General features: G+C 35.5%; 4 protein-coding genes across 8 annotated transcripts; 1 reads left to right on the top strand and 3 right to left on the bottom strand.

Moving 5' to 3' along the window:
* Nucleotides 1–2711: 2711 nt before the first annotated feature.
* SPoCk (Secretory Pathway Calcium atpase) lies at nt 2712–14961 on the bottom strand. Of its 2 annotated transcripts, XM_064359927.1 has the most exons (13): nt 14832–14961; nt 14636–14777; nt 9659–9812; nt 9361–9606; nt 9048–9309; nt 8763–9000; nt 6224–6516; nt 5648–6170; nt 4879–5194; nt 4490–4631; nt 4237–4428; nt 3948–4185; nt 2712–3892 (listed from the first exon to the last, which is right to left on the bottom strand). In XM_064359927.1, exons 1-13 carry the CDS (start codon nt 14871–14873, stop codon nt 3771–3773), a joined length of 2910 nt encoding a protein of 969 aa, XP_064215997.1. In that variant the 5' UTR covers nt 14874–14961; the 3' UTR covers nt 2712–3770. The 2 variants fall into 2 exon arrangements, with proteins under 2 accessions (XP_064215997.1, XP_015833129.1); XM_015977643.2 differs by lacking the exons at nt 14636–14777; nt 14832–14961 and adding an exon at nt 11907–12038 and having other exon boundaries at nt 9659–9801.
* Nucleotides 14645–16517, top strand: Asciz (ASCIZ zinc finger protein). Of its 3 annotated transcripts, none has more exons than XM_015977645.2 (2): nt 14645–14784; nt 15145–16517. In XM_015977645.2, exon 2 carries the CDS (start codon nt 15156–15158, stop codon nt 16371–16373), a length of 1218 nt encoding a protein of 405 aa, XP_015833131.1. In that variant the 5' UTR covers nt 14645–14784; nt 15145–15155; the 3' UTR covers nt 16374–16517. The 3 variants fall into 3 exon arrangements, with proteins under 3 accessions (XP_015833131.1, XP_015833130.1, XP_970090.1); XM_015977644.2 differs by having other exon boundaries at nt 14682–14823; XM_964997.5 differs by lacking the exon at nt 14645–14784 and adding an exon at nt 14954–15095.
* A 240-nt stretch (nt 16518–16757) lies between these two features.
* On the bottom strand, nt 16758–20042 carry Ago-2a (Argonaute-2a). 2 transcript variants are annotated; one of them, XM_008202051.3, is made up of 3 exons: nt 19709–20042; nt 18135–19588; nt 16758–18080 (listed from the first exon to the last, which is right to left on the bottom strand). In XM_008202051.3, the coding sequence occupies exons 2-3, from the start codon at nt 19575–19577 to the stop codon at nt 16953–16955; spliced, it is 2571 nt and encodes an 856-aa protein (XP_008200273.1). In that variant the 5' UTR covers nt 19578–19588; nt 19709–20042; the 3' UTR covers nt 16758–16952. The 2 variants fall into 2 exon arrangements, with proteins under 2 accessions (XP_008200273.1, NP_001107842.1); NM_001114370.1 differs by lacking the exon at nt 19709–20042 and having other exon boundaries at nt 16953–18080; nt 18135–19577.
* Nucleotides 20043–20188: 146 nt separating this feature from the next.
* l(3)04053 (lethal (3) 04053) lies at nt 20189–22476 on the bottom strand. Its single transcript, XM_008202061.3, has 6 exons — nt 22247–22476; nt 21694–22190; nt 21372–21641; nt 20837–20899; nt 20633–20787; nt 20189–20585 (listed from the first exon to the last, which is right to left on the bottom strand). Exons 1-6 carry the CDS (start codon nt 22425–22427, stop codon nt 20462–20464), a joined length of 1290 nt encoding a protein of 429 aa, XP_008200283.1. The 5' UTR covers nt 22428–22476; the 3' UTR covers nt 20189–20461.
* Nucleotides 22477–22701: the final 225 nt, after the last annotated feature.

Here is a 22701-nt window from a genome sequence, read left to right as displayed (position 1 = left end):
CGTAAATATTAACTGTTTTGGGGATTTGTGCAAAAAAGTGCGGACATAACCTCGAAAGTTAATTAATGTCTTTTTTGGTCTGTGGTTAATGTCACGTCAATGGCACAGTATCAGAGCTACCAACACTAAACATTTTTCGCTCTTAACTGTTTTCGGACGAACGAGACTCGGCGTCAAATGCAATTCGGGCGAATTGTTTATTTGGTAAATATTGGAAAAAGCATAAAATGATGCATTTTTTAATGTTTTTAGTGTACAGCTGTGGAAAACAAGGCCCTAAGAGCATACCCTACAAGTTTGGAAGAAAACTACTATTGCGAACATTTTTCGGTTATAGAAAAATCCAAATTTAGAATATTTTACTCGGAATCGGTTTACACAGCACCAAAATAAGTTACAAATTCATTTACATGTAGCCCCACAATGCCGATTTTTTTTTCCGAATTTTTAGTGTATAAAAAATATTAATTTACAGATTACTGTAAACTACTGTTTCAGAGTACAACACACAGATCTTTTTCTAGGTTCCTGTAAAGTAATGTTTGGACACCTGATGGTAAGATGGCACCCAAAATTTTAAAATAAAAAATTGGAAATATAAAACTCGAATTAAAATTTAACAGAATGCAACATAGAAAACACGAAATATTTTCGTTCTTGGTGGAGACAGAAGGGTGGTTCTGCTCTTTTGGAATCCTACAATCCCGAAGGATTTTTTCTGCTCTTCTCATCTCCAACAAGAACGAAAAATCGCATTTTATTAAAAAAAATTAAATATTTTTTTTTAAATCCCAATACTTCTTTAATTCAACTTAAAAAATGGAGTAAAACCAGTCTGCGGTTGTCCGATGAGTGATGTGACTTCTACAAATATCCTTTTTATAAAAATAATAGGGATCATTCCATTCACAGGACTGCGCTGCACTGATGGGCCCCAAGAAGGGCGAAACCGGTCAGAAAAGTTGGAAGAATGGGATTGAAGAATCTATGTTTTTTGTTTCAGTTGAATGTTTCAATAAATATGTTAAAATTTCGAATTTTGTTTTATAACTTTCCCAATTTCTCTAACTTTTTAGAAAAAAGATTCGTATCAGGAAAAAAGTCAAAGACCCCTTTGCGTTCCTGTAATCCTGGTCCGAGCATTATTTTCAAGTTTTGCGAAATTTTAGAAATGGATTTCGTATCAGGATCACAGAAACACAAAGAAGTAAAAAAGTTCAAGATCTCTTCGCGTTCCTGTGATTCTGATACGAAATTCATTTTTAAAATTATGCAAAATTGTTTCATTTCACCTAAAATTTTGGTAAGTGAAAGAAAATTTAGGTGAAATTCAGCAAAATTTTAAAAATGGATTTCGTATCAGGATCATAGGAACGCAAAGAGGTCACGAAATTTTTAGCGCCGCTTGCATGCAACCAGTTATACACATGCGTGTATTTTGAATTATATATTTTTTCTCATTACCCTTTTGCGTTCCTGTGATCCTGATACGAAATCCATTTTTAAAATTTTACAAAATTGTTTCACTTCAACTAAAATTTTCTCGCACTCCATGGGGCTCTTCCTGTTATCGTATTAACTTGAAATTTTGCATGCACACGTAACTTTTGAAGCACTATTACGTCATGTACTTCGATTCCCGATTTAAAAATGTGCAGTGCTATCTCGGTTCCTGAGGAAGATACGGGAACGGGACCTATTCCATTCGATAGCCCAGAAAAAATACTACGGGGCGGAAGCGTTTTCAAAAAGGCAGAACTACCCCTCTATCTCCTACAGGAACGAAGATATTGCGCATTTTGTGAATTGTAGATTTTCCTAAATTTTTATAAAAAAATTTAAAATTGCGAGAAATATGTGGAAAAAAAAAGCAATTACGTTAAATTTGCAGGTTACTGTAAAGTAAAACCTAAAAGTAACACGTGTAGATGGCACTCAAAATATTACAGAATACTGTCATTTTTTTAAATCTAATTTAACGTAGACAGGAGCACCAACAGTTTTTATTTAGTTTTCGACTTATCACGTAGATGGCGCAATAAAGTTTACTTTTATTTTTTTAAGAAAATTTATATTTTATAACTTTGGGACAAAAAAAATTACCAATAATAACAAATTTACAGGTTACTGTAAAATAGAGCTTAGAAAAAGTATTTGCAGATGACACTCAAAATATTACAGAATACTGTAATTTTGTTAAAAATAATTTAACGTATTAACAGCAGCACCAACAATTTGTATTTAGTTCAACACTTATCGCATAGATGGCGCATTAAAATTTACTTTTATTTTTTTGAGAAAATTTAAATTTCTATCTTGTGACACCAATTTGCGTTTTTTTTTGAGCCGCAGTCCCCCGACGCTTACGTGGTTCCCGGTACAGGTCGTAGCCTCATTATTTTCCTTCTGGAGTCCCACTTTTTTCGCTTGGTTCCATAAGTCATTCTTTATGTTACAATATGTTGTTACACAGATGCCATTGTTCCCCAGCACGAATACTACGGGATTCTATACACTTATAAACCAGAGCTATGCAGGAAGATAGAGGAACTTTTATTTAAAAAAATGAATTTAATGTCAGAAAGTAGTATACAACGCAAATTTGCTTCCATATGAACAATAAATAGTGGAGACATCAAACATGAAATAATATCTGAATTGTGTATGATTTTGAAAAGTGGAACAGTTCTATAAAATTGTGAAATTCGCGATCATAATAAATATAAATTATATTTGAAATGTTACAAAAATGTACAACGTTCTAAATACTCATTACACATTTGAAACGTAACAGAACAAGCAAGAATACGTTGAAACGTTACTTAAATTTAATTATATTTAGTGTATCACAGAACTATTAAAAAGTACTTGCAGATGTTTTAACACTTAAGATGTGAAAGTACTTACACGTGCTATATTGAACATTACACACATTATCTACTTATACACCTAGCAGCACAACATAATTGGAAAGCTCAATAACAAATTTGATTCTCAAATATTGTGAAATGCCACAAATACAGGAATGGCTCAATTTGGGAGTACAAAAGTGTAGATATAAATACACACACATGTAAAGATGAATCGACGTCGATATATTTTTGATTGAAACAAAATTCTATAAATAGCACAACCTCCTGTCATGAACATGAATTGTAAAATTCACCCAACAAATGTAAAATGTTTTATAAATAAAATCAGAAAAGGGACTGGGTAAAATGCGCAGCCTCCTAATTAGTGTAACAACTTTCTCCTACACCAATAGGAAAGCTACGGTAAATTGTAACAATAAAGCTGAATTGTTCCCTTCACTATTTTGTGTAAATTTAGATATTAAGTATACACCCTCATAAATTCGCCTTAAAATAACACTTAAACCTCAGCCTGAGAAACAAAATTGGAATAACACCTATTAGCTGCAAAATCATAACTTGGTCCATTAAAATGTGCAAATCATTTAAATAAAATTGCAAACACACACATCTTGATTATGTTACGAAAGCTAACACATACACTTACTATTCTACGCGATTACGAGATTGCTTTTATCTCAATTTCTGAAACTCCTTAATAAATTTATTTTAGGTCTTGGTTTCTATAAATCAACACAGTTGAAAACCGTCTTTAGTCGTAAATTGTAAGATTTTTTCCTTAGGTAAATAAACGATGTGTATCAGATTTTTGCACATTCTAAGGGGGCCTATCTAAAGGGGGGAAAGTTGAAGAGGCAGCTAATAGCAGCGGGACTTCGCCCCAGGCCCCCCCTTATGTCATACATACTCCAAAGGCGATCGCTTGCCTTTCCCTCGCTGTTCGAGAAACCGCTCGATCAGCTTCTTTATCTCCGAAAAGACCCAAACCGAAGACGTTAGTGTTGTTAAAAATACCATGTCTGCAACCAAACCAACATCATTACGATGCCAAATGTTTAATAAAATGAAAACAACCCCATAATGTGAGAGCTTCGGTTTGGAAAATTCGCTGCAAAGGTGGAAAGTAAACAACGAGAAGTTGTCCAATCACGGAGAGGGTGACAGCCACCAGAAACATTTTATTGGAGAACAAACCAATCTGGAAAACGCTCTTGGTTTGCGACCGACAGGATAAAGCGTTCCACATGTCGAAAAATACGAAACAAGTGAACGTCATTGTTGTATCGCGTGCTGTAATACCTTCCGAACTCATCTAAAAAAAACAATTTGTACAAATTGCTGCAAACAGCGAACGTGAACACACCTCTTTTTTGAACACCCATAACGTTCCAGCTATTATAAATAAGGCGGAAAGTAGAACGTTTCCGATTAGTTTTTTAGTGATCATTGGTTCTTTAGTATTTCGAGGTTTTTGTTTTACCACGTCTTTTTCGACCGGTTCTACGCCCAAACTTTGGGCCGGAGGACCGTCCATTATAATGTTGATCCACAAAATCTTAAAGAGAGCGAAAAAATAAAATAAAAAGTGTTCAGTGTTTTTGACAACAGAGGCTTACTTGCATGGCGTTTAACGGATTCGGAATTCCCATCAAAGTCGCTAGTGCGATTAGAGACAAAGCCGCAATAGAGGTAGATAATTGGAATCTGACAAAGTTTCGGATGTTGTAAAATATGCTCTTCCCTTCTTCAATTGCTGCACTATAACATAATAGAAAAATAAATAAAAAAAATAAATCGTTTTTGTCCAAACAATTGTATAAACCGTTATTTTATGCTAGAATAAGGCGTTTTCAGTAGATTTTATAAAAGCAGTTGTTTAAAATAAATCATTAATTAAGTTGGCAACATTGAAGACAAGCGAATTAATCTTGTATTTCTGTATTAGTGACAGTTAATACCAACTTAATTTCGAAATCGTAAACCACTTTATCGGGGAAAAACTTACATAATTGTGTAAAAATCATCATCAACGAGTATCATATCTGCGGCTTCTTTACACACATCCGTCCCATTTTTGCCCATGGCAATCCCAATATCGGCTTTTTTAAGCGCCACACCATCATTCACTCCATCACCAGTCATCCCAACGATATGCCCAGTCCTTTGCAACGACTTAACAATCGCTAATTTATTTTTCGGTGAAACTCGATAAAAAACTGTAGCATGAGGTATTGCCGCATCCAAATCGGTTTCAGTAAACGTATCCAACTGTTCGCCCGACAACACCTGAGAGGGCAAAGTTTCCAAGCCAATAGTCTGAGCTGCAAAAAAAAAACATTACAGTATATTAAAAAAAGTTAGACCAGTCTTGAAGCACGAATTCAGTTCCAAAGCACGACTTTTTTAAAGAATGAGAGCTTCAAGGTCTTATGAAATGATTTTTTTGTACTTTGCCCCCTTTTTGCCGTTTTTAAACAAAAATTGACATTTTAACCGATCTAGGGATTTTGTGATTTTGGTAACTTCTCCATTTTGAAAGTAAGAAATTGATTTAAAAATTTTATTTTATCCACATTTTATCAAAAAACACGAGTATGGATGATAATGAAGGTAATTTCGCATAAACACCCTCTGAAATTTAAGAAAATGGCAAAAATACGGTCACGAATTTGCCTCCTGCCAACCTAAAAATTTTCGTAAAATGTTCCGTCAAATATGACGGAAAATCCAAATGGCGGCAAATTACAATTTTTTTTTTTAATTTTGCCACAAACCTATAGCCACAGCTGTATCTTCAGCATCTCCAGTTACCATTTTGACCTGCACCCCAGACTGTGATAACGTAGTTATGGCTTCCCTGACCAGAGGACGTGGTGGGTCACAAATACCCACAATGCCCATGTAGGTCAGGTCTTGTAAAGTCGGTCCACGGGCCATTGCAATCACTCTTAAGCCCTTCCGCCCGATTTCATGAGCCTCTGCGATAAAATCTTGCTCTTTTTTGCTTGTAAGACTTTGGGTTCCTCCGTTCCAACTGAACTTCGTACATTTTGGTAGTATTTTTTCGATGGCACCTTTGACGAAAAAAATCTCGACTTTGTCGTTATCATACTTAGATATGCATTTAACGGCCATCATTTTTTGCTCAGAAGTGAACGGATATTCTTGGACTCGGACGTAACGGTCCGCTACGTTATACATGCCGTGTTTCATCGCAGCGGCGATTAGAGCGCCCTCTGTTGGTTGTCCGAGTAAAGTTTCGTTATGGATCACTGCGTTATTGCAAACAGCCCCTACCTATTTATTACAATTGATTAATTCATTGTACTCATGTTTTTGAACAACAATACCTCTAATAATTTATATACACTATCTCTAGCCCTGTCTGATGAATCACATTTGTGTAATAGAACTTGGCCATGGTCGTTGTAACCGGCGCCTGTTAATTCGGCAATGTAACCATCGGCTGTTACCAAAACTGTGACGGTCATTTCGTTACGTGTTATAGTGCCTGTTTTGTCAGAACATATCACATTGACGCAACCCAGTGTTTCGACAGTTGGTAGTTTCTTTACGATGGCGTTTCTTTTTGCCATTCGCATTACGCCCAAGGCTAGTGTTACCGTCACGACAATTGGTAATCCTTAAATAATTAAAACTTAACAAAACTTAAAAAAAAAGACACAAAATCAGAGATTTTGCTGTTGTTGGTGCATAATTATTGCTTTTTTTTGTGTTATAATCCTCTCTTCAGTAGTAAAAGTGTGAGAAAGATTGGAATGCAACTTTTTGGCAAAGAAACAATCAGTTGAAAGATAGTTGAAGACACTTTTGGCATAAAAAAAGAAAGAAAAAAAATTTGACAAAAAAACTGTGGGATATAGACCATATAAACCGAAGATGTCCGAATTTTTTTAAAATTCAGAGCGTAATTAAAGTAAATAATTATGCACCAATCTAATATTCTTGCAAAAAAATCTTAAAGTAGTGATTTGACTATGTACTATAAAAGTCCCACTTAGTAAAAACTTTTATAAACACTGTTTTATAAAAAAATTTAATAGACCATAGTTTTTTCAGTTGTAAGTTATCACCAAGTTGACTGCCTGCGGAAAAATAAAAGCTGTACACCTTGTCCTTGTTTAAAAAATTAAAATTTCCTACGAATTTCCTTTTTGAAAGTTTAGAGAACATTTCTACAAATTTAAAAATGGCTTATCAGAAGCTTATCGGACGTTTTCAAAATAGTAAAATGACTTACACAAGATCACATTTTTTTTAATTCCTTTTAACCTTTGCAAAAAATGAGAGAAGAGTTAAACAACATTAGCAAAGGAATATAACAGCTCATTAAAATTTTGTTGTCTTACAACAGAACTAATGAAGAAAAAAGTTCCAAAAAACTCCAAAAAAAAATCAGTTGAAAAAACTACACGTTCTTCACCAAAAAAATATCTAAAGAAGAAAGCTGTTTAAAAATTTGTCATATTTCTTCTTTTCATTAAACAAATTATTAATTAAGTATGGTTTCTCCGGTTCTTTGCTATCCCTAATAAAATCTTATCTTGCTAATCGAGAGCAAAGGATTAAATATCGTAACTACATTTCGGATAGTTACGTTGCAACTTCGGGTGTGCCGCAAGGTTCCAATCTTGGACCCTTATTATTTTTGCTTTTCATTAATGATATATGTGGTTCTTTATCAACATGCGCTAAACTTCTCTTTGCCGATGATCTTAAAATTTACACAGAAATAAAATCTATAGAGGACTGCCTCACTTTACAGAACAATATTAACGCAGTAGTGAAATGGTGTAATGAAAATCGCCTTTATCTAAACCCATCCAAATGTAACGTTATGTCTTACACTAAAAAGCGCGAATTCCTTGAATTTGTATATGATATTTCGTCCGTAACACTGCATCGTACCTTTATTATTAAAGATTTGAGAGTTATTTTCGATACTGAACTCGCATTCAGTGAGCATATTAGGGATGTTACGGCTAGAGCGATTAAGTCATATGGATTCATCTATAGAAATTGTCGAGATTTTAAGAACTTATCAGTTATGAAGACCCTATTCTTCTCGTTAGTTAGAAGCAAACTGGAATACGGCGCACTTATTTGGCACCTGATTTATAAAATCCATATAGATCAACTCGAAAACATATAAAGGCTTATTATTATTATTATTATTATTATTAATTTATTACTTGAAAATTGTAACAACTGAACCACTAAAGTATAAGAATAAGCTAAAAACCGGATTAAGTTATACTGTAATCTTTCGTACGACTTCATAAATCAAGTGCCACGTCACTACAGAATAAACACATACAATAACTAGACCATTAATCAAATCTCTTAAAGAATTATGACAGCACTGTGTATCCGCACAGGCAAACTCAACCAAAAAATAAATAAATAAATAAATAAAATTAAAACTTAAAGTAAGAAAATGAGTTTGTAAACTGTTTTAATTGAAGTTCTAGGTATAGATGAAAATAGCAAAATTGTGCGTTGTTTAAAAAAATTGAGAACAATACGTTGTTAAAAGCGACCAAATAATTTCCATAACCCCCGTTTAATCAAACACCAATTATGCAAAACAGGGAAACGAATTTGTTAATCTCGAATTCATTTCACCAAAAGTATGCAAAACTTGATTATATTTCACGTGTCCCTCAATCCTTTGTAAACAAAGATAAGATGACTCAAACTTATTTTTATAGTCGTAAAATTTACAATCGATACATCACCTGTCCACAAGTGTTCAGGCATTTACGTCAATGGGCCTAATCGAATTACGCTATCTGCTAAATCACTACTGAAGATTTTATCACGCAAATAAATCAATATTAATAAAACCACCACTCAATGCTAACCCACCTTCTGGAATTGCAGCGACCGCTAAACTCACACCGATCGTAAACATCTCCATGATTGCCTTGCCTTGCAACCACCCGACCAACATAATTAAACCTATAATGCCGAAGGAGTAAATCGACAATTGAGCACCCAAACTGTCCATGGACTTCTGCAGAGGCGTTTTCGGCGCCTCTTCCTCCAACATCATCTTAAACACCGACCCGAACTCGCTGTTAGAGCCCGTACTAACAACAATCCCCTTAAAATAACTTTAAAGTAACAAAAACAACCTAAAACAGCAATTACTTTGCCGTTCCCGCAGCGGACAAGCGTCCCCATAAATGCAATGTTAGTGTTGGAAGAATGCGCCCCATTGGGGCGCAAAACCGCAGCGACATTTTTCCTTGCAGGTTCAGTCTCGCCAGTGAAACTACTCTCATCGATCATCAAATCAACTGACTCAAATAAACGCAAATCTGCGGGCACTCGATCGCCGACATTCAAATAAACGATATCACCTGGCACTAACTCGCGGGCTAGAAAAGTATCAGGCGAACCTTCCCTCAAACTGAAACAATTTCCTATAAGTTAGCTAAGTGATTTAATTTTTTTCTTTCACCAATGACAAGACGGTGGCACGAGCTTGGTGAGTTCTTGCAGCGATTTTTCCGATCGGTATTCTTGAACAAAAGCAACGGTTACGACGATGACTATGGCTACTGTAATACTGATCGCATCGTCGAATTGTTTCATGCACACTGAGACAAGTGCCGAGGCTAGAAGAAGTAAAATGAGAGGGTTTTTAAATTGTTCGAGGTATTTTTTCCAAGGCGGATCTTCGTCTTTGACTGAAAATTCATTGTAACTGAAACATTATTTACTCAGTTGGCGGTTTAATGAAATGAAGGTGTTAGTACCCAGCTATTTGTCGTCTACGTGTGGCTTCCTGCCAACTTAAGCCATGTCTCACGTCTACGTGCAGTCTATCGGCAACTTCTTCATAGCTTTGACTTGTCGCCTCGCCTGCTGAGAGCCACATCGCAGGATTACCAGCCTGTTCCTGGAAAAAATCTAATAAGTAATTAACACAGCAAATAATACAACTTGTAATAATTTAAATTGCAAAAAAAGAAATTAAAATTAATAGTTAAGTTAAAAACGCATTTTCACAAATAACCATGATAAGAATAATGACGCTTCAATGAAATGGTGATACAATTTTTTTTATTTACAAATACTAATTACAAAACAATACGAGTTTGTTGCAGATTTCCCCTCGTTAAAAATTATGTTTTTAAATGTTTTACTGACAAGATAAAAAATAACAGTAAATAATTCCGATTTCGAAATGGCTATTTGATCATCGAACAGTTGATCACACTTCTCTAGTAGCAGCAATTGATAAAACCGTTATTAACAATAGACCGTTAAACAAATGTTTCTAAAAAAAACACAAGCAAGTCCGACTGTTAATGTGACACGTTCAAATAATGTAAAATAAATAAATTACATAAATTACAACTCCAAAAATATAGTGCAAGTGCGAAAACAGTAACAAATAAGTGTGTCTTATAATCTCATAATTATAGATATTAATAAGTACCCAAAATTAAAGAAACAAACACGAAAATTCTCGTAATAACCAATAAACTAATGTTGATATTATTAAAATGTAAAAATATACATAATAAAGAAAAAAACAATTTCTAATTATTATGTAATTTATAAGAATCGTATTCAAGTTCAAAAATACTTATAAGCTGCATAGTTTTCTACCTTTACTTTAGATAAAAAAAAACATGAAAAAGAACACTAATTTACAGCAATAACATGTAAAATCCCCCTAAAATTTTAACATAACAGCAGTTTTTTAACGTTACAAGCAAATTAATTCGTTGTAGTTTTCATAAAGAAGTTGGTAATTCCAATATCTGACATACAAATTTTGAAAAAAAAGTTACTTTTGGATTTTCAGGGACAATCATCTAAATTTTTAAATAATTATAAAAGTTGACGAACAGCTTAAATTTCGTCGAGTCAAATAAGGTTTTCAAAATTTTAAACAAAAATTTGTTAATTTGAAGTTTGAATAACAATTCTGAAAACCGTGTTTAATACCTGTGTTTTTTTCTATTCCTTAGAATAGATGCAAGCAATAATATTATATATTACACTAACTATGCTTAATACCGTGTTTGATTTTTAAATAATTAATAAATGATTCAACCTGTTAAACCTAGTAAATGATTAACCAATAATTTTCACGTACAGAAGTTACATACTTTCAATTGTAACATATAAAAAAATCTCACATCTAGAAAAATTTGCAAATCATAATCACCTGATTAGCTGTTTAATTTTATCTTATTTACAGTTTAAATTGTCTTCACTTTGGAAACTATATTAATTCATTAAAATAAAAAAACGCAAACTTAATACATAATTATTTATTCGTTAATAGAAACTATTTAAGCCTTTGCTCTGTTTTCAAACTAATAAATGCCTAAATATGACACAATATTTAAGAGATCATTTACACATCAAGTTAAAAAGCTTTACAATTCACTATGTAAAAAAATATTTTGCTACTAAAATGTATGTAAAAACTGCAACTTATTTGTTAACGTTATGTAACTTGTTTATATTAAACCTAATTCTTTTTAGTTGTTCCTTCTCTTGGCTGTATTTTTTGTTATTCTGTACGTAAACTTATTAACTTATAACAGTTATAACATCATTTTCTTCTGTTTTATTATTGTTAATTTTTTTAATAGAATAATAGTTATATATTTAAATATTTTAAAATGTAGTTGTACTTAGAATAAGTAAAAAATAGCACGAGCAGAAATTATAAAATTAAGCATTCCACGTTTTTCAAATAATTGTATTAGAAAAGCTTATAATTAGTAATCCGATCCAGTAAACAAGTAACTCATCACAATGAAGCTCATGTTTGGCATCAGCGTTCCTATTATATTTCTCATTAGAACGATTATTTAGATTATTAACGCAAGGCATGATCTATTCGAAAAACCACCCAAGTGAAACGTACACGCAAATCGCAGCTAAATTAAAACTAATATACGATACGATACATAAAAACTGACCGGAATTTCCAACTAATTTCTTATAAATTAATAATTTGTCTACAATATACAAACTCACATCCTCCTTTGTGTCCTTGGCGCCAAAACGCAGATTCTTGAAACAAGTTAACATTTTGAACATACTATAGACAAATAAACAATTACGACACACGTCGTTCAAATAAAATAATGCTCTAGCATTATCAGAGGACAATTATTTATTCATTGCCGAGAAACTGGTGGGGTGAACACAAGAAAATTATTAATTTTTCTCTTATTGTTATTAATTTATTTAATTATTTCATAAAAACAATGTCAAGCAATTTTAATCGCATAATAAAACAAACGACAATATAATTGACACTAGGAAATCCAACGTTTTTTCTGCACCTTAATAAGGCACTACGAATTTATTTATGCTAACAACGTGATGATAATAACAGTGGTGATCATAGAGGAATGTCCGAATAAGCACAAAATCATAGAGTAAGGCAAATTACCGAAAGAAAAAGGTAAAGAACCTTAGCGTATTTGCAACTGTTTTAAATAAATATCGTAGGTACATATTCCAAATTAAAAAATATTTGAAACCTTCAAGAAAACTGATAGCAGTGATAATTGATAAGAGTTTGTTTACAAATTTTCTGCATGCTTAAAATGTGTCAACACTATACAAATATGCAAATATTTTTCTCGAAATTTAATTAGCAACATCTTAAATTTATTGAATGAATTAATAAATTTTATATTTACTATTTATAAAAGTCTCCTTGAACTATTTTCCAATAATTAAGTAACCACAATCATTAAGATACGAGTATTATACAATTGTAAAATTAAAATTTGACAAAAAATGCGCTAATAATTTTTTCACTAAACTAGATACTACACGGAGGCAAAATCCATTAAATAAATATCGTATTTTGTAATTAGCAAGATCTAATTTTTGATGTTTGTAAATTTGTAGTTAGTACAACATTTCACGTGTTAATTAGATGTTAATAAACGATAACTTATATAAGATTCGTTGCAAAATCCCTTGTCCGCCGTTACATTTTCAAGTATAACAACTAACTTGAAAAATTAATCAATAAATAATTAATTTCTCTTTTATGGAATATCGAATGTCAATTATTGGCATCTACACTTTCATTGTGTCGCAATAAATAACACAAGTTTACGATTATTGAAATGATTCATGTTTTTAAACTTCGTGGAAGTTATCACTTGTGATTGCATTTTTAATAAGTCTCACATGATAAAAAATTAATTCAATTATGTTTAATTAGACCGATTAACAAATCAGAAGACACAAAGGCTATCAAAAAATTATTCGAAAATGGAAACTATAATGTTAACTTTATTTTAGTTAATAATAATCATCCAATTATTATTATAATTATTTATTACCTTCTACATATTGTAAGCTCATTTTATCAAGTATAGTGTGCAATCTACTTTACTGAACACCTCAAAATGCATTTTCTGCTTCAAGGTCCATAATTTTATGCATTAACACAAACATTTCATTCTAAAAAACTTCGCCCTTTTTTCACTGTAATTAGAGTTATGTAAGTAGCTATTTTTCCAATTTAATACCAATATTGGCTATGACACACTACACCAAACATTTACGTTAACAAAATTGTTATCTTTAAGCAGTATTCAAAACAAGGAAGTAGCGCTTTCCCCATAATACCGCCAGTTTTATTATCACAAGTAGTGTATATCGATGGAAGTAATGAAGTAACCTACTTTTGATAAATTGATGACGATTGGATTTCCATAACTTTTGCCCCACATTTTGTTAATTTTAAGTCCCACCCTTCCATTATTTCACACAATAAACCATAAATAAAACCAGCAATCAAAAGATAAGATATGCCCAAAAACGTCCAACTGTAGCCAATATAATTAACACACTTTTAACAACAATTGCACGTAAATCTTCAACAGTGAAATAAAAAATAAGGAATTAACTGTGACAGAACAAAAAGATAACAAAATTCTGTAAAAACAACTAAATTGTTATGCAAGAAACGTAACCAGTTTTCACTGTTTTTGAATAATGTAGACAAAAATAAAATAATATTCAAACTGTGTTATTTATTAAAGTATTTGTAATAGTGGAAATGTTGAAAAGTGGCATTGTCACGAAATAAATGAATGGATAAATTTTCGGTAATAATACCATATGATCTGATTGGTGAATTACATAAATTAATATTAGTCCCCTATTAATGGTCTTGTTGGAGGTAAATAGCTACATAATGCGGTACTGTATCGATCGATAACATTCTCCCAAATTTTATTGCATATTTTTAAATAAGTAACCACGAAACACGTCATCCCAAAAAAACACCACCGACTGACTAAGCAAATTAATGCGATTTCTTACCGAATTAGATGTTGGGTGCACCAAATTTTCATCTAGATCTTTGCAAGAATTCTGCGACAGTTTTTCATATTTCGTGTTTGATAACGATTTTTTCATGCTTCGACAAGGAAAGTAACTTTGTAACAAGCGTTATGTTGCACTGTTTAAATAAATTTGTTCCATTTTAATTTATAAAGGGGATATTGACACGAATCGAAAGAGTTTGATCGCACACACACTACTCATATCGACAGGAGCTGTCAAAAACTGACAACTGTCAAAATTTTAGATTAAACGAAGTACGCGATCCGTCAAGGTGACATTTCACAATTAATTAAATTAATTCAATTAATTGTCTCAACAATTATTGGAGTAGTTTCTTATCAGTAATGTTATTTATTTAACCCAAAAATAAATAATTTGGGACTTACCGGTGTCACATTCGGTGTTGCATCTTGCAGACTTTTTGTGAGCAAGGGAAAGTACCCTTTTACAAAAAAGTCGCAAAAAGTTCGTATGACTTCTCCAATTTTCTGAAAACATGGACATTTTTGCACAGTGCGTGTTATCTCTCTACCAAGTGAGTGACATTGCTTACGTGTCCTAATTTACAAAAATGGTAATTACCTTGCATTTGAATATGGGTTGTAAAAACTGCCACAAATGCATATCACATCTCACACCAAAGATTTTGCACAATTAACTTTTAATTTTGACGAAACGAAGTTCGTAAAGTGGAAAATGACACGATAACGACTAATCACAAAAACTGCCATAAAAAATCGTGGGGTAGGCGGAGAATTCGATTAGCGTTTGTAAACAATTGACGCCGAAAAATTTTCGTTGTCTTTTACAAAAAATTACTAATTTCATTCACAAAAGGCGCAAAAAGTAAGATAAATTGGTTGTGGCAAAAGTGAGGTTATGTTAATTTTTCCAGATTCATCAATCATGGAAAAAGTGTACCCCAGCATTGACGACTTGAGCAACGTGAATAAGAAAAGTTGTCCCGAATGCTCCGCATTATTCAACTCCGACTCCAACCTCAACCTCCACTTGGCCAAGACCCACAAAAAGCCCAAGCTTTTGGAACCCACTAACCCCAACAAAATTTTCTACTGCCCTATTACCACGTGTTCTTACCACAACACGTCACATTTCAAGCAGTTTAAGCCCCTGAAACAACATTTCTTGAAAGTGCACTCTGACAAGAATTTTCTCTGCACCCTGTGCCAGAAAGGCTTTGCCACCGAATCGTCCCGCAACAAACATACGGAATATTGCGACGTTGCGTTCAAATGTTGCGACTGCGACGTGTCGTACTCGTGCTACGAGACGTTGAAAACACACAGTCGGCGTAAAAAACACAACATTCTTGAAAAAGTCGCCTACAAAACGTCACTGCCTCCAAGTGTGAAAAACCCAAAGAGTGACGACTCTTTGGCCACGAACAGACTGAGACTCATTCTTCCGAAGCCTTCCAACAGCACTGGAATGATTGACACGTCCGAGCAAAGCGTCCAGACAGATAAGTCCAACAACAGTCAAGAAACGCAGACGTTTCTGGCCGCCAGGTTGCCCCAGTTCACCGTTGAGACGCAAACCATCGGCGATTATTTCACCAAAAAACCGGTCAAGTCCACGGAATTGAAAAATATCAAGACTCAAACCATCGCCCCCGTGGCTAAAACCTCCTCGTGCAACACTTTGTTCAATTTGGACGATTTCGTGCTAAGTGTGATGGAAGATATGCAGAGAAGTTCGTCCAGTACCCAGACTAACATTTGCGAGGAGTCGGAGAATATTTATTCGGCCTCAACTAGCACGCATGACTCCATACATACGGACACTTCTGATTTGTTGAATGACACGTTTGACTCGAATTTCTTCAATATGGAGACGCAGACCGACTTTGACGACTTGTTCAAGTACTGTGATGACTACAGCAATATGTACACACAGACTTGCCACGAACTGTTGTTGGGTAAAATTGGACTAAACGACACTCAGACCCAAACTGTCTTTGACGATGTTCTCAAATCGGTGGAAAGTCAGACGGTGATGTCGCAATTTAAGGTCCTACCAGCGAGTTGTAAGGACAATGCCACCCATATGGAAACACAGACTGATACGCACTTCATGCAAATGCTGGAGGAGATAAATGCCTGACTATAATGGAAATTTCTTTGGTTTTGTTGAAGGAGCAAATTCTAATCTCGCTTTGGAAACTGTTCAATTTTACAAATTTTCCATTCTTACCTTGTAACCATTTTTAATGGGAAGTAACAATAAATTTTCTACTACGCAATGAAAGGGTTTTTGTTCATTTAAGGCCTTAATTTTGGACAACCAGTCGTGAATTTAATGGGTGCAAAGATTAATTAGAAATTTGTGTATGATACTGACAGGAGAGAACGAAGAATAAAAGAAGTAACTAATGACAGGGGAGGTGTCTAAAAAATTAAAAGTGTGAAAGCTAGGTGATTCAGAGATGATGGAACTGAGAAGAAGAGGGTTCACGGAATAAGAGAGGGTACGTAAAAATGGAAGCAGTTAAAAACTACAGAAAAGTAAACATTTTAAAAACGAAAACAAAATCACATGCTTATGTGAATATAAAATTTAAAATAAATTTTTAAGCAGTAAAAACCTAAACCTTATTTTGTAATCTTTTGTCAAAATTCTAGTAAAAAATTAAAATTAAAAAATCTCTAAAAATGTTAAATGAAAAATTTAGAAATTTGGTTTCTAAACAAAGAACATCGGTTTCTCCTTCACAATGCTCTCTTGAATCTGACACTTCTGCTGATGTGTCTTCAACTGAGTCAAGTCCAGCTTAACATTCTCGACATAAACCTTAGCCCTCGCTGCCGCCAAATGTGCATAATAAGTCGGTGCCGGATAACTAACCGATCTATTGCACCTCGTAAACATGTGACACAAATAATATGTCAACTCCTCAATATCATCATTACTCATATTATTATCATCCCAAAGCGTACAATACTTCGTAGGCTTTGCCACCCCTTGTATACTCGCATGGGACACCAAATAAAAGTCCTGCATCATCGGATTAGTAATATGCGTATCTACACAAGTCCCGGCTGGAACATTGTTATTCCTATCCTCCGAATCCCGGGGATTTGTCGGGAAAAGCCTCGTATGGTGTCTTTTCTGCACCACCAGGAACGTAATCCTGGGCTCATAGCCCTCCCTTTGTAGTTTTTTACACGCTTGGTGTATGGCGGAAATTTCCGCTCGCCTCACTTCCGCAAACTGTCCCTCAGACACCCCGTCCCGGAAAAACACGATCGTTTCCGGCTTGTGACGAGTTTTTCGGTAGAAAAACATCAACTGTTCGACTGTAATAGCGCACAGATCTTCGATAATTTCGACTTTAGGGGGCTGCAAGCGCCAGCAGATGTTGTACTGGAAGGCGTTGGGGTCGTGCGACGCCGTCACCGCCGCGACGCTGGGCACGTCCTTGGCGTCGGGGCCGGGATGGGTGACGTCGGCCCCCATGATGATGCACGGACGGGACATGATGGGCAAGCGGGAGGAAAGTATGTGGTTTGTGCCGTTCAGCTTGCTGTTGATTTTGAGGAGGATGTTGGCGATTATTTGCGGGTTGAGTTTGGCGATAGTGCGTTCTTTGATGCACTGGGTCAGGCAGCCGACGTTTAGTTCAGCCGCTTGTTTCACCAGTGAGTATTGGGGGCCGCTGTTGGGGACCACGACGATGATGAGGTCGTGGTCTTGCTTCCTCTTGAAGTAGTCGATGATATCGCGCAGGTTTTGGCGACCGCCGAGGTGCTGGAACGGACCAGTGGCCTTGGAGGTGATCTGCATGCCGTTCGAACTAGCCATTCTGAAGATCTAGGACAATTTTTAGAATTATACATTAACTGTAGTTATGGTAAAAACACTCACCATATCGGCCAACTGCTCCCCCCTCTCCGGATGCCTCGTACAGGACACAATCGTCCATTTGTGTACAATAGCCCCCACAAAAAACCGATTCATGTCGGCCCTCCACACACCCTTACTCGGCGTAACTTCCGCCTTCCGGGCATACAGCAGAGTCGGCGGCTGCAAAACGCGCCCATCCAACTTCTCGAAACTATTATTTACCGAAAATCCGAACTCCCTGACACAGGGATCACTATTGTAATTTGCCTTTCGCAGAACTTGCATGATCTTATCTTTGCGAACGTCCGTCGAAGTGGCCGCTTTTTTGATCATAACACTGGTTTGGTTCTCGTTCATTTTGCGATTGACGACTTGCCCGCTCACCACCGTGCAAAATTCCAACGGTATGAGGACCTCACGTTGTCTCGAACCCACCCAAAGGGTCGGCAAATGCGGATACTGGAGTCTGCAGCGTTTGACTTCTTGGTAATATTTCTCCACCGTGGTGACTTTGCCATCGCCAAGCGTAAACCGGGCCTGACTTGGGGGCGCACGGAGGCCATTGACGCGAAAAATGCGTCTTGAGCCACTTTGGCCCGGTATTTCATACGTGACTTTCAACTGTTTGAGGAATTTTTCCAAGGCTTTTTGCACGAAATCAGTGAGGGGTTGGTTGAGGTCTTGTCGTGTCATAGTGTTCCTGTAGTCGCTCCCTAGTTCGCACACGAGGTCTAGGACGTTCAAGGCTTCGGGAAACGCCTTATGGACAACATCAACGTTCAGGAGCGGCTGTTTCCAGCCTCTGATAGCCGATTGATAAAACCCGTAGTACATTTCCATGCCGTCCCCCAGACGCAAAATTTGGCCCTCCCTTGGAGGTGTAAAAAAACACCTCCCTGAGCTTATGCAGCTGTTAGAAGGAGCGTTTCTTAGGACAATATCCAGGCATTGTAAAGCGTCTTGTGGCGATTGTCTCGTTTGTAAAATATCACGAAGTGGCGACAAATCTACAGTTCTCGCCAGTTTAACCACAACTTTAAACCCCCGTTTCTTGTTTTCTCCTTCAAGTTCAATGGTATCACTCATGGTGTCGTTGGGCAAAGGCAATTTTTTAGGCGAGTAGAGATTTTTCCGGCCGTCGAAGGCCGGGTGGTTTTTCGGATAGTGTTTCCGAGCGAAAAGGTTCATGACATCGCGGAGGAAGCTTTTGGGAGTGTCAGGTGTGATGGAGACGTCGTAATGGTAAGCTTCTGTGAGTGTGCCCACGTTCAAGGATAAATGGTTGCTTTCGATTTTTATGGGTCTGCCTTTGACTCCTGGTTTGATAATGACAGTTTGTGAAAGGCAGTCGCTCAAAGAACTTTTAAGTTTTTGAGTGGAAAATGAAGATTCCTTTTGGGGGGCGAAAGTTGGGGGCTGTTTTTGTTTTGTGGATGGGTCGGGACCGTCTGGGAGAGGTGCCATTCTTGCTTTTGCTGAGTGAACAGAATGATAACTTTTTGACTTTTCTTTAGTTTTTTTTTTTTTTTCATGACGCAGCGGTTCAATATAAAACACTTATTTATTTAAGAAAAAATTACAGCAAGATTTCTTACCTTAGTCTTCCACTGGAGAATAAAGCTATTAGTTAAATAAATATCTAGCAAAATTTTGCTAACATAAGGGTCATTTTAACTTTTAACCATGAGGTTCAGACATCGAGATTGCATTGAAAAGAAACAGCAGATAACAGTTAAACTTCAAGCAATCTGATTGGCTTCTGGGTAAATGGTAGCAAAAAGTTTGAAAACTATAAAACGCCAATGTCGCATTTTACCCAATTATTTTTTTAAATAAGATTGTTAAAATTGTAAAATAATTATTGATTAGCATCTCTTAACACTGAAAGTATAAATAACATTAGCTATTATTTTTTTGAAGTGCATGAATAATTTATAACATTATAACAGTTAATTTTGGTTGAAAATACATATAATCCGCATAAACAAAACAAATAAAATTGCAAAAAACTCAACAGAACATTGGAAGTTTCATTTCAAATTCAATGTTGAGCCATCAGGTAATAAAATGTTGAGTTGGGAGATGATATACAGTATATTACAAACCATAACACAAGTGTATACAGCCGTAATATTAAATAATGTGATGTATAAGTAGCATCACACTTACAAAGATCTGTTGATAGATGGCTTATAGTCAGTTGGTGTTAATATCAAAATAGCTATCACTAAATAAAAAATCACATGAATGAAAAAACTAGCGTACATCCCTACTTGTAATAAATTAAGCTACATATATGTAGATCTATGTACAATATCAAAAATCAGTTGTCTTATATATTTTTACCATTACAATGCTGGACCTGTATCCTCATCTAAATCTAAGAAAGGCTCTCTTTTCTCTTCAATGCGATGCATGTTTTCTAAACTTGCCGCCATTATTCTTAAATTATCAACACCAGTTAACAATTGCCTAAAACCCCAAATAAAATCGGACTTTAACACGACTAGCCAAATTACCTTAATGAGTGTTCTGCAGTACTCGCTGCAGCTTTCAATTCTTGAGCTAATCTCTGCGAATGCATTTCATTCGGAGTATGATAATCGTGCCCCCCAGCTGCACCCTCTTCCCCACGAAGTAGCAAATTTTCCGACTTTAAACTGTTCAATTGACTCTAAAAATTAAATGCTTACGAAAAAATAAAAAAAATCACGTCCACCTACCACAAGCGATTTTATTTCTTGCCGCAATTTTACAATGGTATTTTCAGCACTTGCCGTTCTCATCTGTAAAGCAAACGACACGCAATTACAAAAAATAACACCAAAACTATGGGGCACTCAAAAGCTGCAAAGAATAATTACTAAATTAAATATTTAACACATTTAATGCCGACAAAGTATTCTCTACACTTCAACCATCGTTTCAACTTGATTTTTAACTCAGTCAATGGAAACTTTGCGCCTTTTTATTAATTAGATGATTTCTTGATCTAATTTGGTTATTTTTTAAAATAAGTAAATCCCTTGAATAAAAATTTAGCAAAAAATGCGAACTTATGCATTTTTAGCTACATGAGCTCCATAGATAAATCCACGAAAAAATTCGCTTTTTTTAATTGCGAAAAGTTCAGCTTCTCACTCATAATCGTAAGTTATAATATAACACGAGTTAAAATTAACGAAATTGGTCAAAATAACATCATTTTTGACTTCAATGTTTTAGGTTCAAAAAATGCGATTTCTCTCCAAAACTTACGTTGCTCTTTTCCAAATTTTTCTCGACTTGTTCAAGCGCTTTGGCGAGATTTTGTGTGTAATCATGTTCCTTGTTTCGTGCAATTTCTAGTTCCCTTGTGAGATTCTCAACTTGACGTGTCCTCTCGACCAACTGTCCTCTACAAACTTCCAGTTCCCGCCTCAACCTCTCACACTCCCTCTCTGGACTTTCAACTTGAGGTCCATCAGGGTTCTGAGGACACACCGCACCATCGGCTAAGAAATCTGGCAAACTTTTAGATACTCCAACCTGTAAAGCAAAACCTGGAGTATAAATAATTAAGCGAAAATTTACAACTGACTTCACTGTTAACACAATTCCGGTTACCATTTTGGGGCGAATTAGATATTGGGAGGTCTAGAGGGAAGCCAGCCTGCGGCCTCACAGGCAAATCCAACGGTATCGACAAATTGTTACTAATATCACATCCTCGATTAACGTTATGACTAGAATCGATATTTACTCTATTTATGTTAATGCTGTCCCTACTTGGGGTAAAATCCGGCAGGTTTATATCCAAATTAAAATTGCTATTCGTAGAATTGTTTAAATAACACTGTTCTATAACTAAGTGGTCTTGAACGAAATCAGGTAAGGCAGATGAGTACTCAGGAACGATCCTTGTCTGTTTTGTCTCCTGCGAGGGGGCGAATTCCAAGTCGGAGACGGACGACACCGGACGCCCCTCGCAGTAAACCTTAGGCCGTGCCCCCTTATTTTGATAGCTATTTACATCACTACGTAAAAAATGTTTGAACGAAAACGGGTTGTCTTCTCGCCTGGGGGGCTCGGTACTACCTGCAAATTACCCAAACATGGGTGATAAAAGTGTCTTCAGCGCGAATAAAGCCCACCTGAAGCTCCAGCACTTTGAAATCCTAACCTATTTGAGTCAGACACTCGGCTCAAATCGTCGCCCAAGTCCAGAAGGACAGGTTGAACGGACTCCTCGGAATCAGACTCCTCACTAAATGGGGCTGTGTGAGACTTTCCACGACTGTTTTCCGGCAATTCATTCGCATCAGCCATTATCATACACGCTCAAAATAAATAAACGTCAACTTTTGTGATGCTGTCAAGTGTCAGTTTTGTCAACTGCGAGCGCGCCTACTAATTCGAATTAGAAATTGATAAAATTTTCAAAAATACAAGTTTATTTCAACCTCTAGTCGTTAGTCAGGGTTCTGTTGTTGTGTCATACGCCCTAACAGATCATTACCATTTTCTGAAACCGATGATTTGTATATTGACAACTAAAGGTTGGTACTGCTTAGAGAATTCTTCCCGAAAAAAATACTGGACTATGAAT

Source organism: Tribolium castaneum, chromosome 1, assembly GCF_031307605.1.
Source record: "Tribolium castaneum strain GA2 chromosome 1, icTriCast1.1, whole genome shotgun sequence".
In the NCBI taxonomy this organism is placed as follows: Eukaryota; Metazoa; Arthropoda; class Insecta; order Coleoptera; family Tenebrionidae; genus Tribolium; species Tribolium castaneum.
Note: the sequence above shows the minus strand (reverse complement) of the source record. Positions and strands in the feature narration are given on the sequence as shown.

What these genes read in the sequence shown, in the direction of transcription:
- SPoCk (XM_064359927.1), bottom strand. Translation starts at nt 14,873, where the DNA reads ATGCATTTGTGGCAGTTTTTACAACCCATATTCAAATGCAAG. An exon ending in GGTCGCTGCAATTCCAGAAG is followed by an intron (nt 6,517 to 8,762) that starts GTGGGTTAGCAT and finishes TAATTATTTAAG; the next exon opens with GATTACCAATTGTCGTGACG. An exon ending in TATGGGTGTTCAAAAAAGAG is followed by an intron (nt 4,186 to 4,236) that starts GTGTGTTCACGT and finishes TGTTTTTTTTAG; the next exon opens with ATGAGTTCGGAAGGTATTAC.
- Asciz (XM_015977645.2), top strand. Translation starts at nt 15,156, where the DNA reads ATGGAAAAAGTGTACCCCAGCATTGACGACTTGAGCAACGTGAATAAG.
- Ago-2a (XM_008202051.3), bottom strand. Translation starts at nt 19,577, where the DNA reads ATGGCACCTCTCCCAGACGGTCCCGACCCATCCACAAAACAAAAACAG. An exon ending in GGGAGCAGTTGGCCGATATG is followed by an intron (nt 18,081 to 18,134) that starts GTGAGTGTTTTT and finishes AAATTGTCCTAG; the next exon opens with ATCTTCAGAATGGCTAGTTC.